This window comes from Mustela nigripes, chromosome 2, assembly GCF_022355385.1.
Source record: "Mustela nigripes isolate SB6536 chromosome 2, MUSNIG.SB6536, whole genome shotgun sequence".
Lineage (NCBI taxonomy): Eukaryota > Metazoa > Chordata > Mammalia > Carnivora > Mustelidae > Mustela > Mustela nigripes.
This window is the reverse complement of record NC_081558.1, coordinates 117196140-117216139: the sequence shown is the minus strand read 5'-3', so window position 1 is coordinate 117216139 and position 20000 is coordinate 117196140. Positions and strand designations below refer to the sequence as shown.

At 39.0% G+C, this 20000-nt stretch overlaps 1 protein-coding gene across 5 annotated transcripts in view; it reads right to left on the bottom strand.

The window, feature by feature from the left end:
* Positions 1-20000, bottom strand: part of GNB4 (G protein subunit beta 4) — a 55486-nt gene that overhangs the window by 10390 nt on the left and 25096 nt on the right. For 4 of the 5 annotated variants that reach the window (XM_059391498.1, XM_059391499.1, XM_059391500.1 and 1 more), the window contains exons 2-8: positions 18940-19037; positions 10782-10820; positions 9848-9954; positions 8044-8107; positions 6119-6281; positions 4921-4987; positions 4613-4814 (exon numbers count right to left, since the gene is read on the bottom strand). In XM_059391498.1, coding sequence (XP_059247481.1) covers positions 4613-4814; positions 4921-4987; positions 6119-6281; positions 8044-8107; positions 9848-9954; positions 10782-10820; positions 18940-18996 — 699 coding nt within the window. In that variant the 5' untranslated portion in view covers positions 18997-19037. The remainder of the gene's footprint in view (positions 1-4612; positions 4815-4920; positions 4988-6118; positions 6282-8043; positions 8108-9847; positions 9955-10781; positions 10821-18939; positions 19038-20000) is intronic. The other variant, XM_059391502.1, reaches the window with a different exon arrangement.

Sequence of the window (20000 nt, the reverse complement as noted above, 5' to 3'; positions counted from 1 at the left end):
GAGCTGGCTTCTGCTGGGAAAATCAGAGACACAGAGAGGGGTCCGTAGTGGTGACAGTCCCTGCCGTAGAAAATGTGCTGGCAGGGTTGGGGGATGGGAGGTTGGAGGGGTGGCAAGAAGGCCAGTGTGACTGAGGCAAAGGGAGGACTGGGCAGTTCAGAGAGGGAGGGAGGCAGCGTGGGTCATGGGTGACCACAGGTTCACAGTCCCTAAGAGGCTGATATGAACCCCTCAGGATGGCTATTTTTCAGAACTTAATGTCAGATTTGCAGCTAGGCTGGACGGACCACCATGAAGGGGCAAGAGGGTAGGGGGTGGTGGACCCGCTGGTTCAGGGAGAGGTTCTCACTTCAAATCTGCATTTCTGCTTTTCTCTTTACCAGCTCCTTCCTCTCTCTATCCTACTGTGAACTGTTCTTTTTTTCCCCAAAGTCCTGAGCTATTCACTTCATATTTAGTATTCCTTTAGTGGCCTACTATGTAGTTGGTTCTTATGATTAAGGACATCTGTCCAGGGGTGCCTGGGTGGCTCAGTGGGTTAAAGCCTCTATCTTCGGCTTAGGTCATGATCCCAGGGTCCTGGGATCGAGCCTCACATTGGGCTCTCTGCTCCACGGGGAGCCTCCTTCCTCCTCTCTCTCTCTGCTTACTTGTGATCTCTGTCAAGTAAACAAATAAAATCTTAAAAAAAAAATCATCTGTCCAGTGCAAAGTGCAATGTTTAAACTAGAGTATTCAAATCCTTCATCTTTTTTCCTGCCTACACAGGACATCAGGATCTCAAAGTTGTAGATGAAAGTCTCCCACACAATGGTGTTTTGGATTCATTTCTCCTCGCTTTTCTAATGGCTTTGGCTTCGTGTACATTTCAGTGTGATAGCTTCACTACACACCATCTCTTGTTAACATAAAACTTCTCATCTTGCAATCTGTTTCAATTTTACTTAGTATAATAGAAATATACTAGAATTACTCCAGATTTCTTTCAGGTTATAATTTGCCCCCTCTTTCATTTTCACTGCTAGCTTTCCTGGGCCATTTTGTTTTAGATATAGCTCTTGTACATACAGTCTGACTTACAACATATCTTGTAATAGTGGCGACCATTTACATGTATTGCCTTGAGTTCCTATATGTGGTCTAAACCTCTTATCCTATGCTGTATTTACTAGAATTTTTCTCCCCTATCATAAAGTACAGCCTCTGAAACACTCAGTGCAGGACTCGTGGGATCATGACCTGAGCCAAAGGCCAATGCTTAACTAACCAAGCCACCCAGGTGCCCTGGAAAAGGACTCTTTAGACCCAACTACTTCCCTATAAGAAAATCACTTTGGATATAAAAATATAAACAGCAAGCAAAAGCAAGGAAGAAGATATGCCTATGCTAAAACTAGTCAAAAGAAAGCCAGGGTAGTTCTATTAACATCACACAAAAATTTCAGAGTAAATAATATTACCAGGGATAAAGAGGGACATTTCATAATGACAAATCAGCCAACCAAGAGACCACAATAATTCTGAAGTTTTATGCTTTCAAATACTCACTGAAGCAAAAACTATTACAAGGAAAAATGAACAAATACACAAATAGAGATTTCAAAAGTTCTTGCTCAATAACAGAAAGAACTGAGTTATCAGTAAGGATAAAAAAGACCTGAATAATTCTATTAGCCAACTTGAGATAACTGTTATCTGTGGAACTCTCCATCCAGTGACAGCAGAACAGAGATTCTTTCCATGTGCAAAACAGTGACTAGGTCAGACCATTTTCTGGACCATAAAACAAATCTCAAGTTTAGAATCCTATAAATCATACAAAGTGTATTCATGGACCATAATACAATTAAAAACAAAAATAAAAATATCTAGAAAATCTCCACATAATTGAAAAATGTACGACATACTTCTAAAAACCTCATGAGTCAAAGAGATCAAAATTAAAAAAATTTTTAACTACATGAAAATGAAAACACAGCAACAGTCAAACCTGTGGGATGCACCAAAACCAATGTTTAGAAATTTACCACTATAAGCTTCAATATTTAAAAATAAAAAGTTTCTGGGATGCCTGGGTGGCTCAGTGGGTTAAGACGCTGCCTTCGGCTCAGGTCATGATCCCAGAGTCCTGGGATTGAGTTCCGCATCCGGCTCCTTGTTCAGCGGGAAGCCTGCTTCTCTCTCCACCTTTGCCTGCCTCTCTGCCTACTTGTGTGCTCTCTCTCTCTCTCTCTCTTCCTCTCCGACAAATAAATAAATAAATAAAATCTTTAAAAATAAAAAGTTTCCAATGAATGGTTTCACCTTCTACCTTATACACCTAGGAAATGAAAATGACACCCAACTACACAGCCAAGAAATAATCGAGTGAAAAATCGATTAAATAAAACAAAAATTGAGCAAATCACTCAAACCAAAAGATTGTTCTTTGAGAAGATAAAGAAAACAGATGAAACTCTACAAATGTATTCATTTGCTAGGACTACCATGTAACGAAGGACCAAACAGCATAGCTTACACAGCAGAAATTTAACGTCTCGCAGTTTTAGAAGCTGCAAGCCTGAGGTCAAGGTGTGTAAGGGCTGTGGCTGGTAGTCTTTTCCCTGGGACTCTTCACACTGTTAAACTTCTCTGCTTGTTGGTCTGGAGCCTTCCCCTTTTTCTAAGAACACTGGTCATCTTGGATTAAAAGACCTCTGATCTGGTATGGCTCAGCTAATCACATCTGCAACAACCCTATTTTCAAATAAGGTCACACACAGTGAGGTAGTGGGGGTTAGGACTTGATGGATAAATAGATAACTTCAACAGGTCTGTATCTAAGACAGACATTAAATTCATCGTTAAATCTCTTCTCACAAAGAAAACTCTCCCAGAGAGCTTTCACAGAGAAATTAAACCAAACATCTGGGATGCCTGCGTGGCTCAGTCAGTTGAGTGTCCGTCTGCCTTCGGCTCAGGTCATGATCCCAGGGTCCTTGCTGGGGGAACTCTGCTTCTATACTCTCTCTCTATTTATTTATTTATTAAATAAATAAAATCTTTAAAAAAAGAAACAAAAACAAAAAACAAAACAAAAAAAATAAACCATTTAAGGAAGAAGTAAGACCAATTCTACACAAACTGTCCCGGACAACTGAAGTAGAGGGAATGGTCCCCAACTTTGCCTACAAGGCCTTTATCAACATTAGTCTGATACCAAACTAGAAAAAAAATTTGAAGAAAGGAAAAAATAGAACAACTTTTATGAATATGGCTATAAAACTTCATAAAAACTTTTATAAATTTATAAATCAAATTTATAAATCAAAGGTAATATATAAAAACAATTATGTATGATGACCAAGGATGATTTGTCCCAGAAATAAAGGGTTGGGTTAATATTAGGGGGGAAAAAAATCAACGTGAATTCAATAACAGACTAAAAACAAAAACCACATGATCTTCTCAACAGATGAAGAGAAAGCATTTAATAAACTCCATTCATCCCTGAGAAAATCTACACCAATTAGGAAAACAGAATACCATCAACCCGAGAGAGGTGACAGAAGACAGAAATGGAGAAGATTAGGTATACCTGCTCTAAAATTCTATTCTAACCAGGCTGGCCAAATAATAAGGGGTGGGTCTTGGGATCGAGTCCTGCATTGGGCTCGCTGCTCAGCAGCGGGTCTGCTTCTCTCCCGCCTTCCCCTTTCCCCTCCCTACTTGTGCTTGCTTGCTCTCTCGCTCAAATCTTAAAAAAAAGAGTCCTGTTTCTGTCTTTATTGTTTAGACCATTTACATTTTATATGATTATTGTATTGACAGTATTAGGTTTAAAGTCACCATCTTGCTTTTTGCCTTTTGTCCTATTCTTTGTTCTTTTTCTACATTTTTTGAGTTTTTAAAAAAATTTTGCATTTTTAAATATCGTGTCTTGGTTTTTTAGCAACATTTTTGTTGGTTTTTGGTTTTTGCTGCTGTTTTGTGGTTGCCGAGAAAATTTGTGGTATACTACAGTTTGCAGCAATCTACTTTTAAGTGATCTTCTACCACTTTTACTTTTTAGATGTTCAACAAAATTATAAAAAATGGCTTTCATTTTTTTAAAAGATTTTATTTATTTATTTATTTGACAGAGATCACAGGTAGGCAGAGAGGCACGCAGAGAGAGAGGAAGGGAAGCAGGCTCCCCGGTGAGCAGAGAATCCGATGTGGGGCTCAATCCCAGGACCCTAAGATCATGACCTGAGTCAAAGGCAGAGGCTTTAACTCACTGAGCCACCCAGGCGCCCCCCCAAAATGGATTTGTTTGTTATTATATGTGAATAAACAGGAAACATTTTTTCCCCAAATATATCTTCTTCCAAAATGAGGAGTGTCTCATACACAAAAGCATTTGCATTCATAGTACTTTTGGAAATTCTAGTCATTTTTAACAGTTTAGCATTTGACCTAAATAGGACAATAATAACCACATATGATTAGTTCATGCTCATATACACGGAATACTTATCTGGCCTAATCTATCTGTAGCTACCTGTTCGGGGTTTTTGTTGTTATAACCATATTATAGATTTTAACAGTTTATATCCAGAATACAGTTTCCTTAGAAATGCTATTTACTTACACTGACAGCATTGATATCTGACACATGTCCAGTAAAAGACTGTCTGCACATTCCATCTCGAATATCCCACAATTTTGAAGAAGCATCACAAGCACCAGAAACAAAAGTCCTCATGTCAGGACTCAGGGAAAGACTCATCACATCTCCAGAATGCCCAGTGAAAGTGGTGGTCTGCTGGGCAGTTTCGATGTCCCATAAAGCACTGTAATTAAACGTAAATTAAAATAACAGCTATCAGATCTTTCCTTATGTTAGTTCCAACTACCGCCCTCAATCCCCAAATCAGTGTTGGCATGGACCACACTTACCAAGTTGTGTCTCCTGAACTTGTAACGATCTGGCTGTCATCTAAAAATCGGCAGCAGGACAAGTAGCCTATAGCACGGAGAGCAACACATTTTAGGTTAACTGAACAGAATAACCCAATTACCACGTGAAATACTAATACACATTTTTTAAAACCCAATACATAGGCAACATATATTTGTTGGCATAACCTATAGTTTTACTTCCAGTTCTATGCTGTCTGCAACTCAATTCAATTTTATCAGGAAATTCTCAGGTAATTACCATGTCAATGGCATATCCTGTTAGACAATCCAGAAATGACAAACTTGGGACACAGTTCCCTTCTGCCTACCATGATTACCAAAGAGAGAGATTCCTTTACACAAATCTCTATCACCTATGGCAGACTGGGTTTGGTGCGCTGGGAATTCCTCTACTAACACTGTAAGAAACTACCACCTCAGTGACGGTTTCATGGAACACGGTCACCTGAGTGCTCAGAATTTACCAGTGTTTCCTAATATGGAAATGGATATGGCAGGAAAAGGATATTAGAGGTTTTTATGAAAAGCATCATCAAATAGTACTACCAAGAATTCAGAGAGGCAGAAGTCTGATGAGTGGCAATAAATTCCTCATTAACACTGAAAATCAAATACACTCTATGGTGTGCACCCTGGCAAATCAATGTACTCTCACGTTTATGAAGTATTTTTCACTATGTATCTAATACACACTTTCAGTTACATAACTCAGATGCCAAAATTCCATTAACTCTTATATGGTGGCAGAGAAAACAGCTAATTATGTTTTGTTTTGTTTTGTTTTGTTTTAATAGGCTCCGTGGCAAGCATGGAGCCCAACACGGGCTTGAACTCACAACTCTCAGATCATGACCTGAGCCAAAATCAAGAGTCAGACGCTTAAATGACTGACCACCCAAGCACCCCTGTATTTGTGGGGTTTATTGTTTCAATCTTTTGCAATTGATCTGTCATTTTCATAAAATAGTGTTATTTTTGAAAGAAAAATAAGGTTGCAGTCATCACTTGTAGATCTTTAAAGTTGGAGCTTTGCTGACTCATAGTCATTTTTACTCTCACCTGATAAACACTCAACCTTCAGCAGCCGAGCACAATTTGCCACACACTCTAGCTCACTGGCTCACTCAGGAGTCCTCCTATTTCGTAGGAAAGGACAGTATCCAGTGCAGCTCACCTGTGTGACCCGGTAACTCCCGGCTCACTCTCACGTTGCCCTCTCTGGTTTTTAAGTTATATATAGAGCAGATGTTGTCCAGCCCTCCACACGCGACGTAATTACCAGACGGAGCATAGGCACAGGTCATCACCCAGGAAGATCTCAAAGGAATAGCATGCATCTGTACAACAAATATAACACAGAAACTATTACTAAGATTACAAAAACAGACCATTTTTCAAACCGGTTTACAATAAAGCAAATATGACTAAAAATTAAATGCATCTAACTAAAAATAAGCCAAATTAAAAATGCAATGGTTTAAATGAACAATGAAAAATAAAATACTAATAATACAGAAAAACTAACAGGCACATTAGCATATATCACCAATTCATTTGGATTTAAGTGTTTTTTTCAGGAATTATTTTAAGAGAAGGATGTAGAATGTTTCAATGCTAATAAATATATCCATTCAAAATATTAAATGCAAATGTTAAAGAACTTACTAAAATTCTTTGTTCTGGCAACAGTAGTCAAAAGAGGAATTTTCTCCAATATGACATAAACAAAAGCAAGTATCAGAGCCAATTAAAATGCTTCTTCCATAAAAAATTTAAAAATAAAGGTTCTCCTATGAAGAGATGGCACTGTGGGGGCACCTGGGTGGCTCAGTTGGTTAAGCGTTTGCCTTTGGCTCAGGTCATGACCCCAGGGTCCAGGATCAAGCCTGCCATGAGCTCTGCTCAGTGGGGAGTCTGCTTCTGACCTCTCCTTCCTGCCTCTCCCCCTAGTTTGTGCTCTCTCTTTCAATCAAATAAATAAATCTTAAGAGAGAGAGAGAGATGGCACTGTGTCCTTCTAATAGTTGGATATACACTCTGCACCCAAATTTTTAAAATGGCAATAGTTTGCTGTGCCTTTTTACCCAATTTTGCAAGTAGGTGACAAAATTTAAGGTATATGGGAACAGTAAGGCTAAATGGTCCAGAGAATGAACACACTGGTTGAATCCTATTATGCTCTTGCTTAAACCTAAAATATTTTATAAAAACTCTTCTTGTTCTAGAAAAATATGGCTGAAAGACATGCTGGATGGGCCAATTAATATAGAGAAACTCATGAATCTGTCTTAGCTAGCTTTAAAATCTCAATCAGGCTGAAGTTATTGTTTACTTCACAAAACAGAACTTTTAAATCTTTAATAATATATAATAGTAGTGATAGAAATACACAGAATATAAAAGGTATTTCATATGTTAAGTTTCTTGAGTGGAAGGTTTTCCACTGCCACTCAACCCTTTGACATCAAGGACTCCTTCCAGTGGACACATTAGGAGGACCCACTGGGTTTTGCCAAGATGGGAAAAAGTTGTAATTTGCCTCCAAGCTTCTGCATCTCCTGAGCAAGCCAGAAACACAAATCAGTGGATCCAAGAAAACCCTCACCATAGCAACGTGGCTTACCCACAACTAGAAATAAAAACTTCAGGGTTGTTGCCCATTAGGAAATCAGTAATTAAAAAAAAAAAATCATTTATAGGGGCACCTGGCTGACTCACTCATAAAAGCCTGGGACTCCTGATCTCAGGGTTGTGAGTCTGAGCCCCACACTGAAAGTAGAGAGTACTTAAATAAATAAAACTTTAAGGAAATAAACCATCCATGTATAAAACTAATGCACACCCTTTTCTAATACTAAAATACAAAGTAGGAGACTCAAGTAAAATACACTGAATGATAGTCCTTCCACTGTCCTTGGGAACATAAAAGGGCTTAATTATTAAAAGCAAATAGTAGGCCCAAACAGAGGATCTAGAGTAAAATAAATGGAGTAATTTTATCTTTGAAGGAAATTTAAGTTTGAAATAACTGAATAAAGGAAAGCACTGGTGGACACCAGACCAAAAAAAAGATTAAAGAGAATGACTAAGATATCCTACCTTATTTGTTGTATAGCTATCCCAAATAATTAATTTTCCATCTTGGGAAGCACTGACTAGTAGCCTAGAGGAAAAAACACAAAAATATTTTGACAGAGGAAAAAAGTAGCTTAAATTAGTCATCCACTGCATTACTATAGAATAGTTAAGAAAAAAATATTTTTCTAATTAAAAACTTGATACCAGATAATTATCTTCCCAACTTAAAAAAAATTTTTTTTCTGTATGCCAAAAGTTTTCAGTAGGATACATAATTTAGCAAAATTTAAACATTTTACTAAATTTAAACATTTTTACTAAAAATGTCTCTGGTTATAATTCAACTTTTCTAAAAAAAAAATGATTAAACTTTTTATGGTGACAACATTCTAGTTCTTATTCAAGATTCTAACAGCTAATAGCTGACTGGTTCATTATTTACTGACTTAGGCTTAATGATACCAGTGTACATATAACCTTAAAAACGTATTTCCCTCCACCTAAAAATCTGAACTGGGAGCCTATGAAGGCAAGGCAGCCTTTCTGGATATGATGCAGGATATATATGCCTCCTGCCTTTGAGTCCTCTACCATCTGGCAGAGAGAAGGCATTGACAACAAGTTTACAGTAAGATAAGTAAGTGGAAGTTGTCAGAGGGGTGGTATAAAAATCAATGCTGTTGTTGAGTCTTGTTGAGTCTTGCCAAAAAGAACGCATACTGAAAAATGGAATCCTGTAAGCTAAAGGTAGAAGTCCACATTCTGTGAGGAGGGTATGTTCATTGACAACGAGAAAAATACAGCACGTGTTTCAGGAACTGTGAATTTTCCACTTGCACACAGTGTGTGAGAAATGGGTGTAACCGCTGAGAAAAGTGGACTGGGCCTGAACAGCAGAAAGCATTGTTTGCTGGTTAAATATGAACTCTTAACTAAACAACTATTAGTTAACTATAACTTTTTGTTTTGCTCTGGACATTTTCACTAGGATATAAAATTCAAAAGATATAAAAAAGCTATCCAGGGGAACCTGAGTGGCTTAGTGGTTAAAGCCTCTGCCTTTGGCTCGGTTACAATCTGAGAGTCCTGGGATCGAGCCCCGCATCGGCCACTCTGCTCAGCCGGGATCCTGCTTCCCTTCCTCTCTCTGCCTGCCTCTCTGTCTACTTGTGATCTCTGTCTGTCAAATAAATAAATAAAATCTTTTAAAAAGCTATCCAGTGGGGAAAAAAGTCACATTCCCCTCCCTGTCACCAAGCCATCTGGATCCCTTCCCTATAGGTAAATGACCTTAGCAGGAAATTTATATAGCAGCAGCAACAATCTTCTTGAGCTCACAATCCTGAGATCAAGACCTGAGCTGAGATCAAGAGTTGGACACTTAACTCCCTGAGCCACCCACGTACCCTGAAATACATTCTTTAAAAATCAGCTGGCGCAGGCACCTGGGTGACTCAGTTGGTTAGGCTGCTCTGCCTTTGGCTCAGGTAATGATCCCAGGACTGATCCCTGCCTTGGCTCCATGTTCAGTGCAGAGTCTGCTTGAGATTCTCCTCTCCTCACCTTTCTCCTACCGCTTGTCTCTCGGCATCTCTTAAAAAAAAAAAAAAAAAATGCAGGGCGCCTGGGTGATTCAGTTGGTTAAAGCCTCTGCCTTTGGCTCAGGTCATGATTCCAGGGTCCTGGGATCGAGCCCTGCATCGGGCTCTCTGCTTGGAGGGGAGCCTGCTTCCTCCTCTCTCTCTGCCTGCCTCTCTGCCTACTTGTGATCTCTCTCTGTCAAATAAATAAATAAAATATTTTTTTAAAAAAAGCAGGTACAAACCTTGAATCATATCCCCAGTGCATAGCGTAGATCTTAGCTAGGTGACCCCTCAACGTACGTCTTGTTCGCATTTGTATTCGGCCCACAGAATCCATATTTGATGTGATCTTTAGAAAACAACAACAATGTTATTTCTTACAAGTCAGACATACCTCAGACAATAAAGCAGAAATAAGAGGCATAAGACAGAAGACAACTTTATAGCAACTGAAGGTACTTTAAATAATTCCAGAGCCATTACAGGATCAGTAAGTTGAAGAAAAAGGGACTTTGAATGTTCCTATTTGCACACCTTCCAGTGAGAATATTTATCATAGACTATTAACTTTTAAGAATAGACATACCTTCTAACTTTAGGGGGAAAAAAAGCCACAGATAAAAATCAAATAGTAGATGATCAAAGAGTAAAAACATGGATACTTTTAACTGCTCATAAGAAAGCAAGCTCTAGTAGAGCACATAAAATATTTCCTTAATAAGAATTATCAATATTAAACTAATAAAACCTTCCTAAGAGTTGATGTTAAAAAAAAAAAAGTAAAATCAGCGCATATCAAAATGAATCAGAAGTTACCTAAAAAAATACATATGAATCTACATATTTTTCCCCCTAGAGTCTTCTATTTGAACAAGTGTGCTTTAAAAAGCACATGTACAGGGCTCTCTGCTCAGCAGGGCGCCTGCTTCCCACCCCTCTCTCTGCCTGACTCTCTGCCTACTTGTGATCTCTGTCAAATAAATAAATAAATAAATAAATAAAAGCTTTTTAAAAAAATAAAAAGCACATGTACAGCATCTGACAAACTGTAGTATTTTTAAATACAGAGCTCACTTTTTTAAATTAAATACTAATAACTATCTGAGTATCATTTGCATCCACATCAAGCTCTTTCATGTGAATTACTTAAATGAATGGAGAGAAAAATAACTTTACCTGAATAAGCGTTGCATCATTACATGCCTTCCTAGCATCCTGAAGTAAAGAAAGAAGATTATAATACATTTAAACATGGAAATCTCTGGATAGGACTTAAAATACTATTTTCATTGAAAACATAGACTTACAAATACAACTTTCACTGTACCACATAGTCTTTATTTAAAATTCAGTGGTCAGTATATTCATAACTTTGTGAAACCACCACCACTAATTCCAGAACAGTTACCATTAAAAAAAAAAAAGTTAGAAGAAGAAACAAAGGTACAAAAAAATCCCAATACCCCCCAATCCCCTCATTCCCTGGTAATCACTAGTTTACTTTTTTTTCTATGGATTTGTCCATTCTGGACATTTCTATACATGGAATCTTTTAATAGGACATTTTGTGTCTGGCTTCTTTCACTTAACGTAGGTTTTCAGGGTCCATCCATGTTGTAGCAAATGTCAGTACTCCATTTCTTCTCATGGCTGAGTAATATTCCACTGTTTGAAAGGATCATGCTGTTTATCCATTAACTGATGGACATTTAATTTCTTTCCACTTTTTGGCTTCTGTGAATACTGAGGCTGTGAACACCCTTGTGAGTTGTGCATCCACATTTTCAGTTCTCCTGGGTGTTGGAGGCTATGGCATGGTTGGAGTCGTGGATCAAACCAGGCCCTGACTTGTGTCTCCTTTAAAGTCCGGACACCTTGACAAGGGGTTAAGGACAGGAAAGTTGAGTAACACTGAGAAAGGGTCTGTGCTATGCACTGTGCTCTCGCCTACATGACTTCCCACACGCTCTCCCTACAGAAGGGAACAACGTGGTCAGGGTCTTGAATTCTTAGTTGGTCCTTGTTGTTCCTGTACTTCCCATAACCCACTCCCCAGTTGATTGTCTTGCTAATGGCATTAGCAAGACTACCTGGCATCATGAGGTTTGCTTGTAGTTAATGTAAACTTGTTATAGATACTGATGTATTACTCCTCCTATTGTGGTCTGCCTTATAAATGATTGTAAGATGTGGAATAAAACTGGCACCGCTGGACATCATCCTCAGTGCTCCTCCTGCCCCCATCTCTTTGTCTCTTAATTTCTTTTTACCATCCTCTTACCCTCATGTTCCTGGTCAATTTGTCACACCGGCCGCGACACCTGGGTATATATACCAAGGAGTGGTGAGTGACGCGTAACTCTACAGTTAACTCTTTAATAAAGTGGCAAGTTGTTTTCTTCATAACAGCTGTACCATTTCACATTCCCACCAGGAATGCAGTATGAGCTTTCTGATTTCTTCACATCCTCACCCACACTGTCATCTTTATTCTTATTTTTAATAGCCACTTTCATGGCTGTGAAGTGGTATCTCACTGTAGTTCTTATCTGCATTTCCCTAATGATTAGTGACGGTGAGCATCTTCTTTGCATGGAATATCTATTTGGACATGAGCTTACTGGCCATCTGTAGATCTTTGGAGAATTGTCCAAATCTTTTGCCCCTTTTTAAACTGCATTATTATTGTTGAGTTGTAGGAGCTCTTTATATATTCTGGACACTAGATTCTTATCAGATATATAATTGGCAAATACTTTCTCCCATTCTGTAGGTTGTCTTTTCATTTTGACTGTGTCCTTACGCAAGTTTTTAATTTAAATTAAGTCTGATTTATCTATTTCTTCTGTTGCTTGGGCTTTCCATGTCATATTAAACTTCTACTGAATCCAAGGCCACAAAGGTTAACAGTTTGTGTTTTAAAAAAAAGTAAAAATTTTGTAACTAAAGATTTTATTTATTTGAGAGACAGAGACAGCAGAAGCAGGAGGGGTAGTGTGAGAGAGAGACTCTCAAGCTGACTCAAGCCCAGGACCCTGAGAGCATGACTCCAGCCAAAACCAAGAGTTGGAGACTTATGACAGTGCCACCCAGGCACCCCTAAAATTTTCAACACTGTTACCGTTTATATCTAGGTACCATTTTCAGTTAATTTTTATAAATGATATAAGGTAGGAGTCCAAATTCATTCTTTTGCATGTGGGTATCCAGTTGTCCCAGCACCATCTGTTGAAAAGATTGTTTTTTCCCTCTCAAATGGTCGTACTATCCTCACTGAAAAAAAAAATCAATCAGCCCTAGATATATGGGTTCATTTAGGGACTCTCAATTCTATTGTACAAATATACTTCTGGTTTATGATTAAAAGATTTTAAATTGCATCTCCATGAGTAAAAATGAACTAGGTTGATTTAATGGGCCCAGAGTATTCAGAGTTATATGTTTCTAAGCTTCAGCAAAAAGGTTCAGAGTTCCCATTTGGTTTGTTCTGGCATTTAGAAGTTGAGGTGATAGGAAGGATATTTATAGCATACTCAGGTCATTTCGGAAGTATTTTTATAAATATATAGCACTTCTTTAAAATGCTTAGTATCTGTGTACAGTGTAAACGCAATTAGGAGTATTTTAGGTCCAATGAAGAAAAGATAGGATACATTAGGAAAACAATTTTTGTAATAGGAAATGGCTCATACTGAGTCAGATCTGTAAGTAGCAAGGTCCTTACATGTCAGCAGCTGGTTACGCTTAAGCATTCTAGGAGAGCCTTTCAAAGAGAACTTAAATTTTTACACAAGTGAAGGCCTTATCAAAAAGAAGATAACAGTGAAACAAATCAATATAACGAATAACATTTAGTAAGCAACAAGATGTTTTAAATCAAGTTTCTCAATAAACTGAGAGGATTCATATAACGTGGGGAAATCAGAAGCACAATTCTTCCTACTAAACAATTTTTTCACCTCAAAGGTCAGGGTACTATCCTCTCCAACACATTTTCCGTACTGTACTTAGCACACTCCTGTGCAAAGAGGAAGCACACAGTAACTGAATAAATGCCCCAAATGGGCAGCGTGTCACAGTCAGCTGAAGGAAAAATGCCTGCCTCCGCTTGCAGCCAAGACTAGATGGAACACACGACCTTTTTTAGCTGCCTTTCAACCTATTTGTAACACTTAGACTATTTCTATGTAAGGGTGTTCACAAGTAGTTACACAAACATAGGATTCTCTCATTCTTAGTCAAATTGTGGGTTGAGAAGCCTCATTTGGCAAAGAATAATTTAGTCCAGTATCCTACAATGAAAAGAATTTCCAGAAATGATGGTGATGGCCTGAGCTATCTATGTTCCAAAAGTGGTGGAGGTAAAGACTAAATTCTAGAAACAGTTTTCTGATTTTAAGCTTTGTGAAAATGGTACTATCCTTGTTTAGGTCACCTTTCTTAACCCAGTCATTCAAATAAAAAAAATGTCAGGTACTATCCTGGGCCCACAGTTATAGCAGTAGACAAGCCAGAAATGTCAGGCCCTCATGGAAGGTTTGTAATATTAGTACTACAATTAAACAGTAAATGATAATTACTGAATAGTGCAAATTGATAAAATTAAAACGTTGGAATATAAGCATTATACAATTAGCAGTTACTTGCAAATCATGCGAAGATTCTACTCACATGCAGAAGGATTTATTCTTATGGACACTTATCCATTATAAAATGAATATAAAATTATTCCCAGTTTGGGGCACCTGTTTGATTCAGTGGGTTCAGATGAAGACTCTGTCTTCATCTCAGGTCATGAGCTTAGGGTCCTGGGATCAAGCCCTGCATTGGGCTCCCTGCTCAGCAGAGAGCCTGCTTCCCCTCTCTCTGCCTGCCTCTCTGCCTACTTGTAATTGATCTCTGTCAAATAAATAAATAAAATCTTTTAAAAAAATGATTCCCAATTAAAGGCTGAAGTCCATATTGTCCACCAAAATGTAAGACATCCTTGTGCAAAAGTGACCTATTTCTCACTCCAAATAACAACTATAAAAGAAGAATGTTTCCTTTACTTTTTAAATTTAAAATAAATCCAACTGCGTAAGATTGCATACCTTTCCATTATGTCATGTGTTTATACCACAGTGAAGTATACAGTTAGATTATATATTCTAGAAGTGAGGGGGACAAACGGAGGGCCTTGAAATATAGCATGATGTGATTAAATTGAGAGGTACAGTACATGGCACCATACATACACGTGGTCACTTGAAATTACAGGAGAGGAATGTGAGCACCTGCATCTATGCATGCAATTGTGTTGGGACGCTGGTGAGCTATGAACAATGATTAGAGTATAAGCAGCAGAGGCAAATGTCCCCAGGGAACTATAAAACGAGGCCAGCTCTGGTCAACCTTGTAACACAAACCCAAAGTGCCGTAATTTACTGGTAAGTCCTATGCACGTCATTTCACGTGATCTCCACAAACCTACATACTGGGCACTGGTATTCTCACCTTACAGGAAAGAGATCAAGAGTCACAGAAGTTAAACTTGTTCAAGACCACAGGATTAGGAAGAGCTGAAGCCCATGCACTTTCTACCACGCCATTCGGCGGGCCTTTCAATGAAAGGAGACGAAATCCAAGGACAGGACTCCGGTGAGGCTTTTCAGAGGACTGGGACTCAACAGACCAGAGGCTTTTCAGAGGACTGGGACTCAACAGACAGGAGTCAATGGGCGGAAAACTGGAGCCAAGGTAGTACGACCCTAGGCAAAGGAAACCATTTGTAAAAGGGCGATGAAGGGGGAAAGAGCAGCGCATCATCAGAGAACAGGCCCCAGACTCATAGGACAACAACACAGGCTGCAGGGCCAGGAGGACACAGGCTCTGGCATCAAAATATACTGGTCTGAGAGGAACCTGGGTGGCTTAGTCGGTTGAGTGTCTGCCTTTGGCTCAGGTCATGAGGTCAAGGTTCTGGGATCCACCCCAGCACCTGGGTCCTTGCTCAGTGGGTCTGCTTCTCCTTCTCCCTCCACCCCAATCCCAAACAGCTTGTGCATGCACGCACGCACACTCTCTCAGGTAAATAAACAAAATCTTTAAAAACATACATATACCTGGCCTGAATCCTGGAGCTAGCACTTAGTAGCCACGTTGCCTTGGCAGATTATTTCATTCTCACTGAGGATCAGTTTCCTCAGCTATAAAACAAAGCAAAACCACCTACATTAAAGGGTTGCTAAGAGGATTAAGGAGATTAGTATGCGACCATGTATTTGGCTAACCACCCCAGGCAACGACACCACAAAGAAATTACATATCAATACCCCTGATCAAGACAGATGTAAAAATCCTCAAAAAATTATTAGCAAACCAAATATAACAGTGTGCTGAAACAATTACACCATAATCAAGTGAGACTTCTCTCAGGGATGCAAGGATGGCTCAGCATCCACAAATCAATGATACAGTACATTAACAAAATGAAAGATAAAAACTATACACTCATCTCAATAGATGCAGAAAGGCATTCAACAAAATTCAACTTTCATTTATGAGAAAAACTCTCAAAAAAAATGGGTATAGAGGAAGTATACCTCAACATAATAAAAGTTCTATATGACAAGCCCACAGCTAACATCATACTCAACAATGAGAAGCTGAAAGCTCTTCCTCTGACATCAGTAACAAGACAAGGATGCCCACTCTACCCACTGTAATTCAACATATTACTGGAAGTCCTCAGCAGGGCAATTAGGCAAGAAAAAGGAACAGTTTTTCCAAACTGGAAAGAAAGAAATAAAACTATTTGCATAGGACATGGTGTTATATATAGGAAACCGTAAAGACCATACACACACACACACACACACACACACACACACACACACAAGAAATAAATTCAGGGGATTCCTGGGTGGCTCAGCTGTTAAGCGTCTGCTTTCGGCTCAGGTCATGATCCCAGGGTCCTGGGTTTGAGCCGCACATCAAGCTCCCTGCTTAGCGGGAAGCCTGCTTCTCCCACTCCCCCTGCTTGTGTTCCCTTTCTCTCGCTGTTTTTCTGTCAAAATAAATAAAATCTTATCAAAAAAAATTTCAGTAAAGCTGCAAGACATACAAAATATATACAAGATCTAAAAAAAAAATGTATCATTTCTATGCACTAAAAATTATCAGAAAGAAATCAAGAAACAATCCCATTTACAACTGCATCAAAAAGAATAAAACACCTAGGGATAAATTTAATCAAGGAGGTGAAAGACCTGTACACGGAAAACTATTAAAACAAAGATGAAAGAAACTTGGAAGACACAAAATCAATGAAAAGCTGTTCTGTGGCTCATGAATCGAAAGAAAACTGTTAATCCATACCACCCAAAGCAAGCTACAGACACAAGACAATTCCTATCGAGAATCGAACGGTGTTTTCCACAAAAATACACATTCCACTTTTTAAACTCTGTATGAAACCACAGAAGATCCTGAGTAGCCAAAGAAATTTTGAGACAAAAGAACAAAACCGGAGGCATCATGCTCTCAGATTTCAAACGACATTACAAAGTCACAGTTATCAAACAGTACGGTATTAGCATAAAAATGGACACATGTATCAATGGAACAGAGAACCCAGAAATACACCTGTGTGTGTATGGTTAATTAATTTATGACAACAGAGGAAAGATGGTCTCTTTAATACATGGTGTGGGGGAGAACTGGAGAACCACAAGCAAAACAATGAAACTATACCACTATCTTACTCCAGACACAAAAATAAACTCAAGATGGATTAAACACTTGAAGTTAACACCCGAAACCATAAAACTAGAAAATCTAGGTGGTACATACACAAGCACAAGAGTATTATCCAGCCATAAAAAGAAAAGATCTCGCCATTTCCAACAACGCGGGTGGATACTGTGAGCATTAAGTGAAAGAAGTCAGAGACAAATACCATATGATCTCATTTATATATTCCAAAATTTAAAAAAAAAATAAGAAAGAAAGAAAAATCCAAGCTCGTGTATACAGAGAACATTTTTTTAAAATGACATGCTCATGGGACCATGCACTCAGCCAGTCTGTCAGTCCTGTTCAGCTTCTGCAGCAAGTGACACCAAGCAGAGGTGGCAGAGAATCCCTTCTGGTGCGGGCAACATCTACTTCAGACATTATTCTGTGAGGCCTTCCCTCATCATCCCATGCAAAATAAATCCCTCCTTTGACAGCTTTGTCAGACACCTAAACTACCAAAGTCAGAGTTCTTATTTGCATCTTAATCATCCACGTCCTTGAATTCCTGAAAGGAGATTTGGTTCATTAGGATTTCAATCCAGTCAGTATCCACATTGTTTTGGTGAGTGTCCTTCAGCCATCCTTTGTTCTTCCTGTTCCTTTCCTCTTTTCTTGTAATATCTGTGTATAGATCCTATGCTTGATTCTCTCTTCTGATTCTTCCGTCATCAAATCAGACGAGTTCTGAAACAGCTCTTGCGGAAGAAGGTTCACAGGCAGGGGGGCGGCCAGCAGTGTTCTGAGTCATTAGGGATTCTCCTGGCTTTGTTCTGAAGTTCTGTGTATCCCCTTGCTTTCTCTGCAGTAAGTAGGCAAGGCAAGGATACAGTCCAGTCTCTTTCCTCTACCCTGCTCACCAAGAGGCTTCCTAAACATGAAGGAAAATAGACATGCCATCTTTTATCTCTATCTTCTTGGTCCAGGAAAACGTGTTTCCACTGTTCCAGAGGGTTACTGGTGTTTTGCTGAGGGAGTACTAGTCACTTTGCAAAAACCGTCCCTCTCAGTTTTCCCACACCTTGATGCATTACTGTTTGATTCTTGGCATGAAGTTCTAAGGGTCTTTAAATTTTCTGGTTAGATAAAAATTGTATTTGTTTAAGTTCTTCACTGTTTTGAGTTGATTTCCAAGAGTAAAAGATGACAGGTATGTGTTTATTATGCCACTAATAATTTTTCATGTTTTTCTGCAATCTAATATTTCAGAGATTCAGATTTTTCTAGTGTATTGCAACGTGATAATATCTGCCTCATCACAGGACACCAAAAACCAAGCTACAATTCCAGGTCTGTGAATAAGAATTAGGTTTGTCTCTCCACAGTAATTACATATAGAGTATTAACTTCTTAGGGACACAGAGGTCCTAAGTCCACACAGATATTTGTTAGGAAATCGTTTTTAGAAAGTACTTTAGAGGTATGATAAAAACAAACTGACCACTTCAAGACTCGTGCATTTAGTATTTGTAAACTGATTCAATAATGAACACATTTTATTCATTGCTGCTACTAAACAGAAGTGTCAAAATTCGAGAACGAGAAACTCTGCTCTTACCTGGATCTGATTCCGTAGCTGTTCGGCTTCCTGCCTCAACTGCTCCAGCTCACTCATCCTTCTGCTTGTTTGCCTCAGAAATCAGCAAGTGGAAGCAACTGTCAAAAATAAAAACAAAAACAAAAACCCAGCGGGCTAGATTCAGGTCTCCATTTACACATTAACCTACTTTTTAAACCACTGACACACAACTTCTCTTTGATCCTTCCGAAATTCAAGCGAGCTAGCAATTCCAAGATCCGGCAACAACTGACTTAGCAAATACAGACCTCAATTACTCACTGAAAGGGTCCAACGGAGAACGTGATCCCAGGATGTAAGAGAAATCCTGAGTTGAAGAGTCAAGCCTAATTTACAGACCGTCAGGACTAGAATACAGTCCAGAGAGAAATCATCTATGACACTTCAGACAACACCCATAATTCCTATTTATCCCAATTTAGATGTCTATAGGCACCACAGAGTTCATACTTCAAAGCCGAACCCCACTCCACCCCCAGGTCATCCCTGTTTCAGTAAATGGGAAGTCCTGTCAACCTTTTAAGTCAAACACCGGAGAGTCATCCTTATTTCGTTCACACCCTACATGTAACCCATCAGCACAACCTGCAGTTCTTCCTTCAGAAAAGTATCTAGGACCTGACTAAACCCAATTACCCCCACTCTGCCTACCTTGGTCTAAGCCACCACCATCTCTCACCTGGGCTCCCTTCTACTGTCCTCCTCTGTCCTAAGTATAGCAACCGAGTCATCGTCTTTCTTCTCCTTTGAATCTTACAAGGTTTTCCACTCCAATTCAGAGGAAAACCTAAGTCTACCTTGACCTACAGAGCCCTACACAATCCCTTACACACCTCTCTAACCTTATCCATCATGTTGCCCCTCACTCTGCTCCAGCCACTCCAAAGGCTTTCTGATGTCCTCTGAACACACTAAGTAGGATCTAGTTTCAGTGTCTTTACACCTGCTCTTCCCTTGGCCTGAAATGCTCTTACCCCTGGTATTTTCATTGCTTGCTGACTTTTGCTCAAATGTTACCTCCTCAGACAGACCTTTGCTGA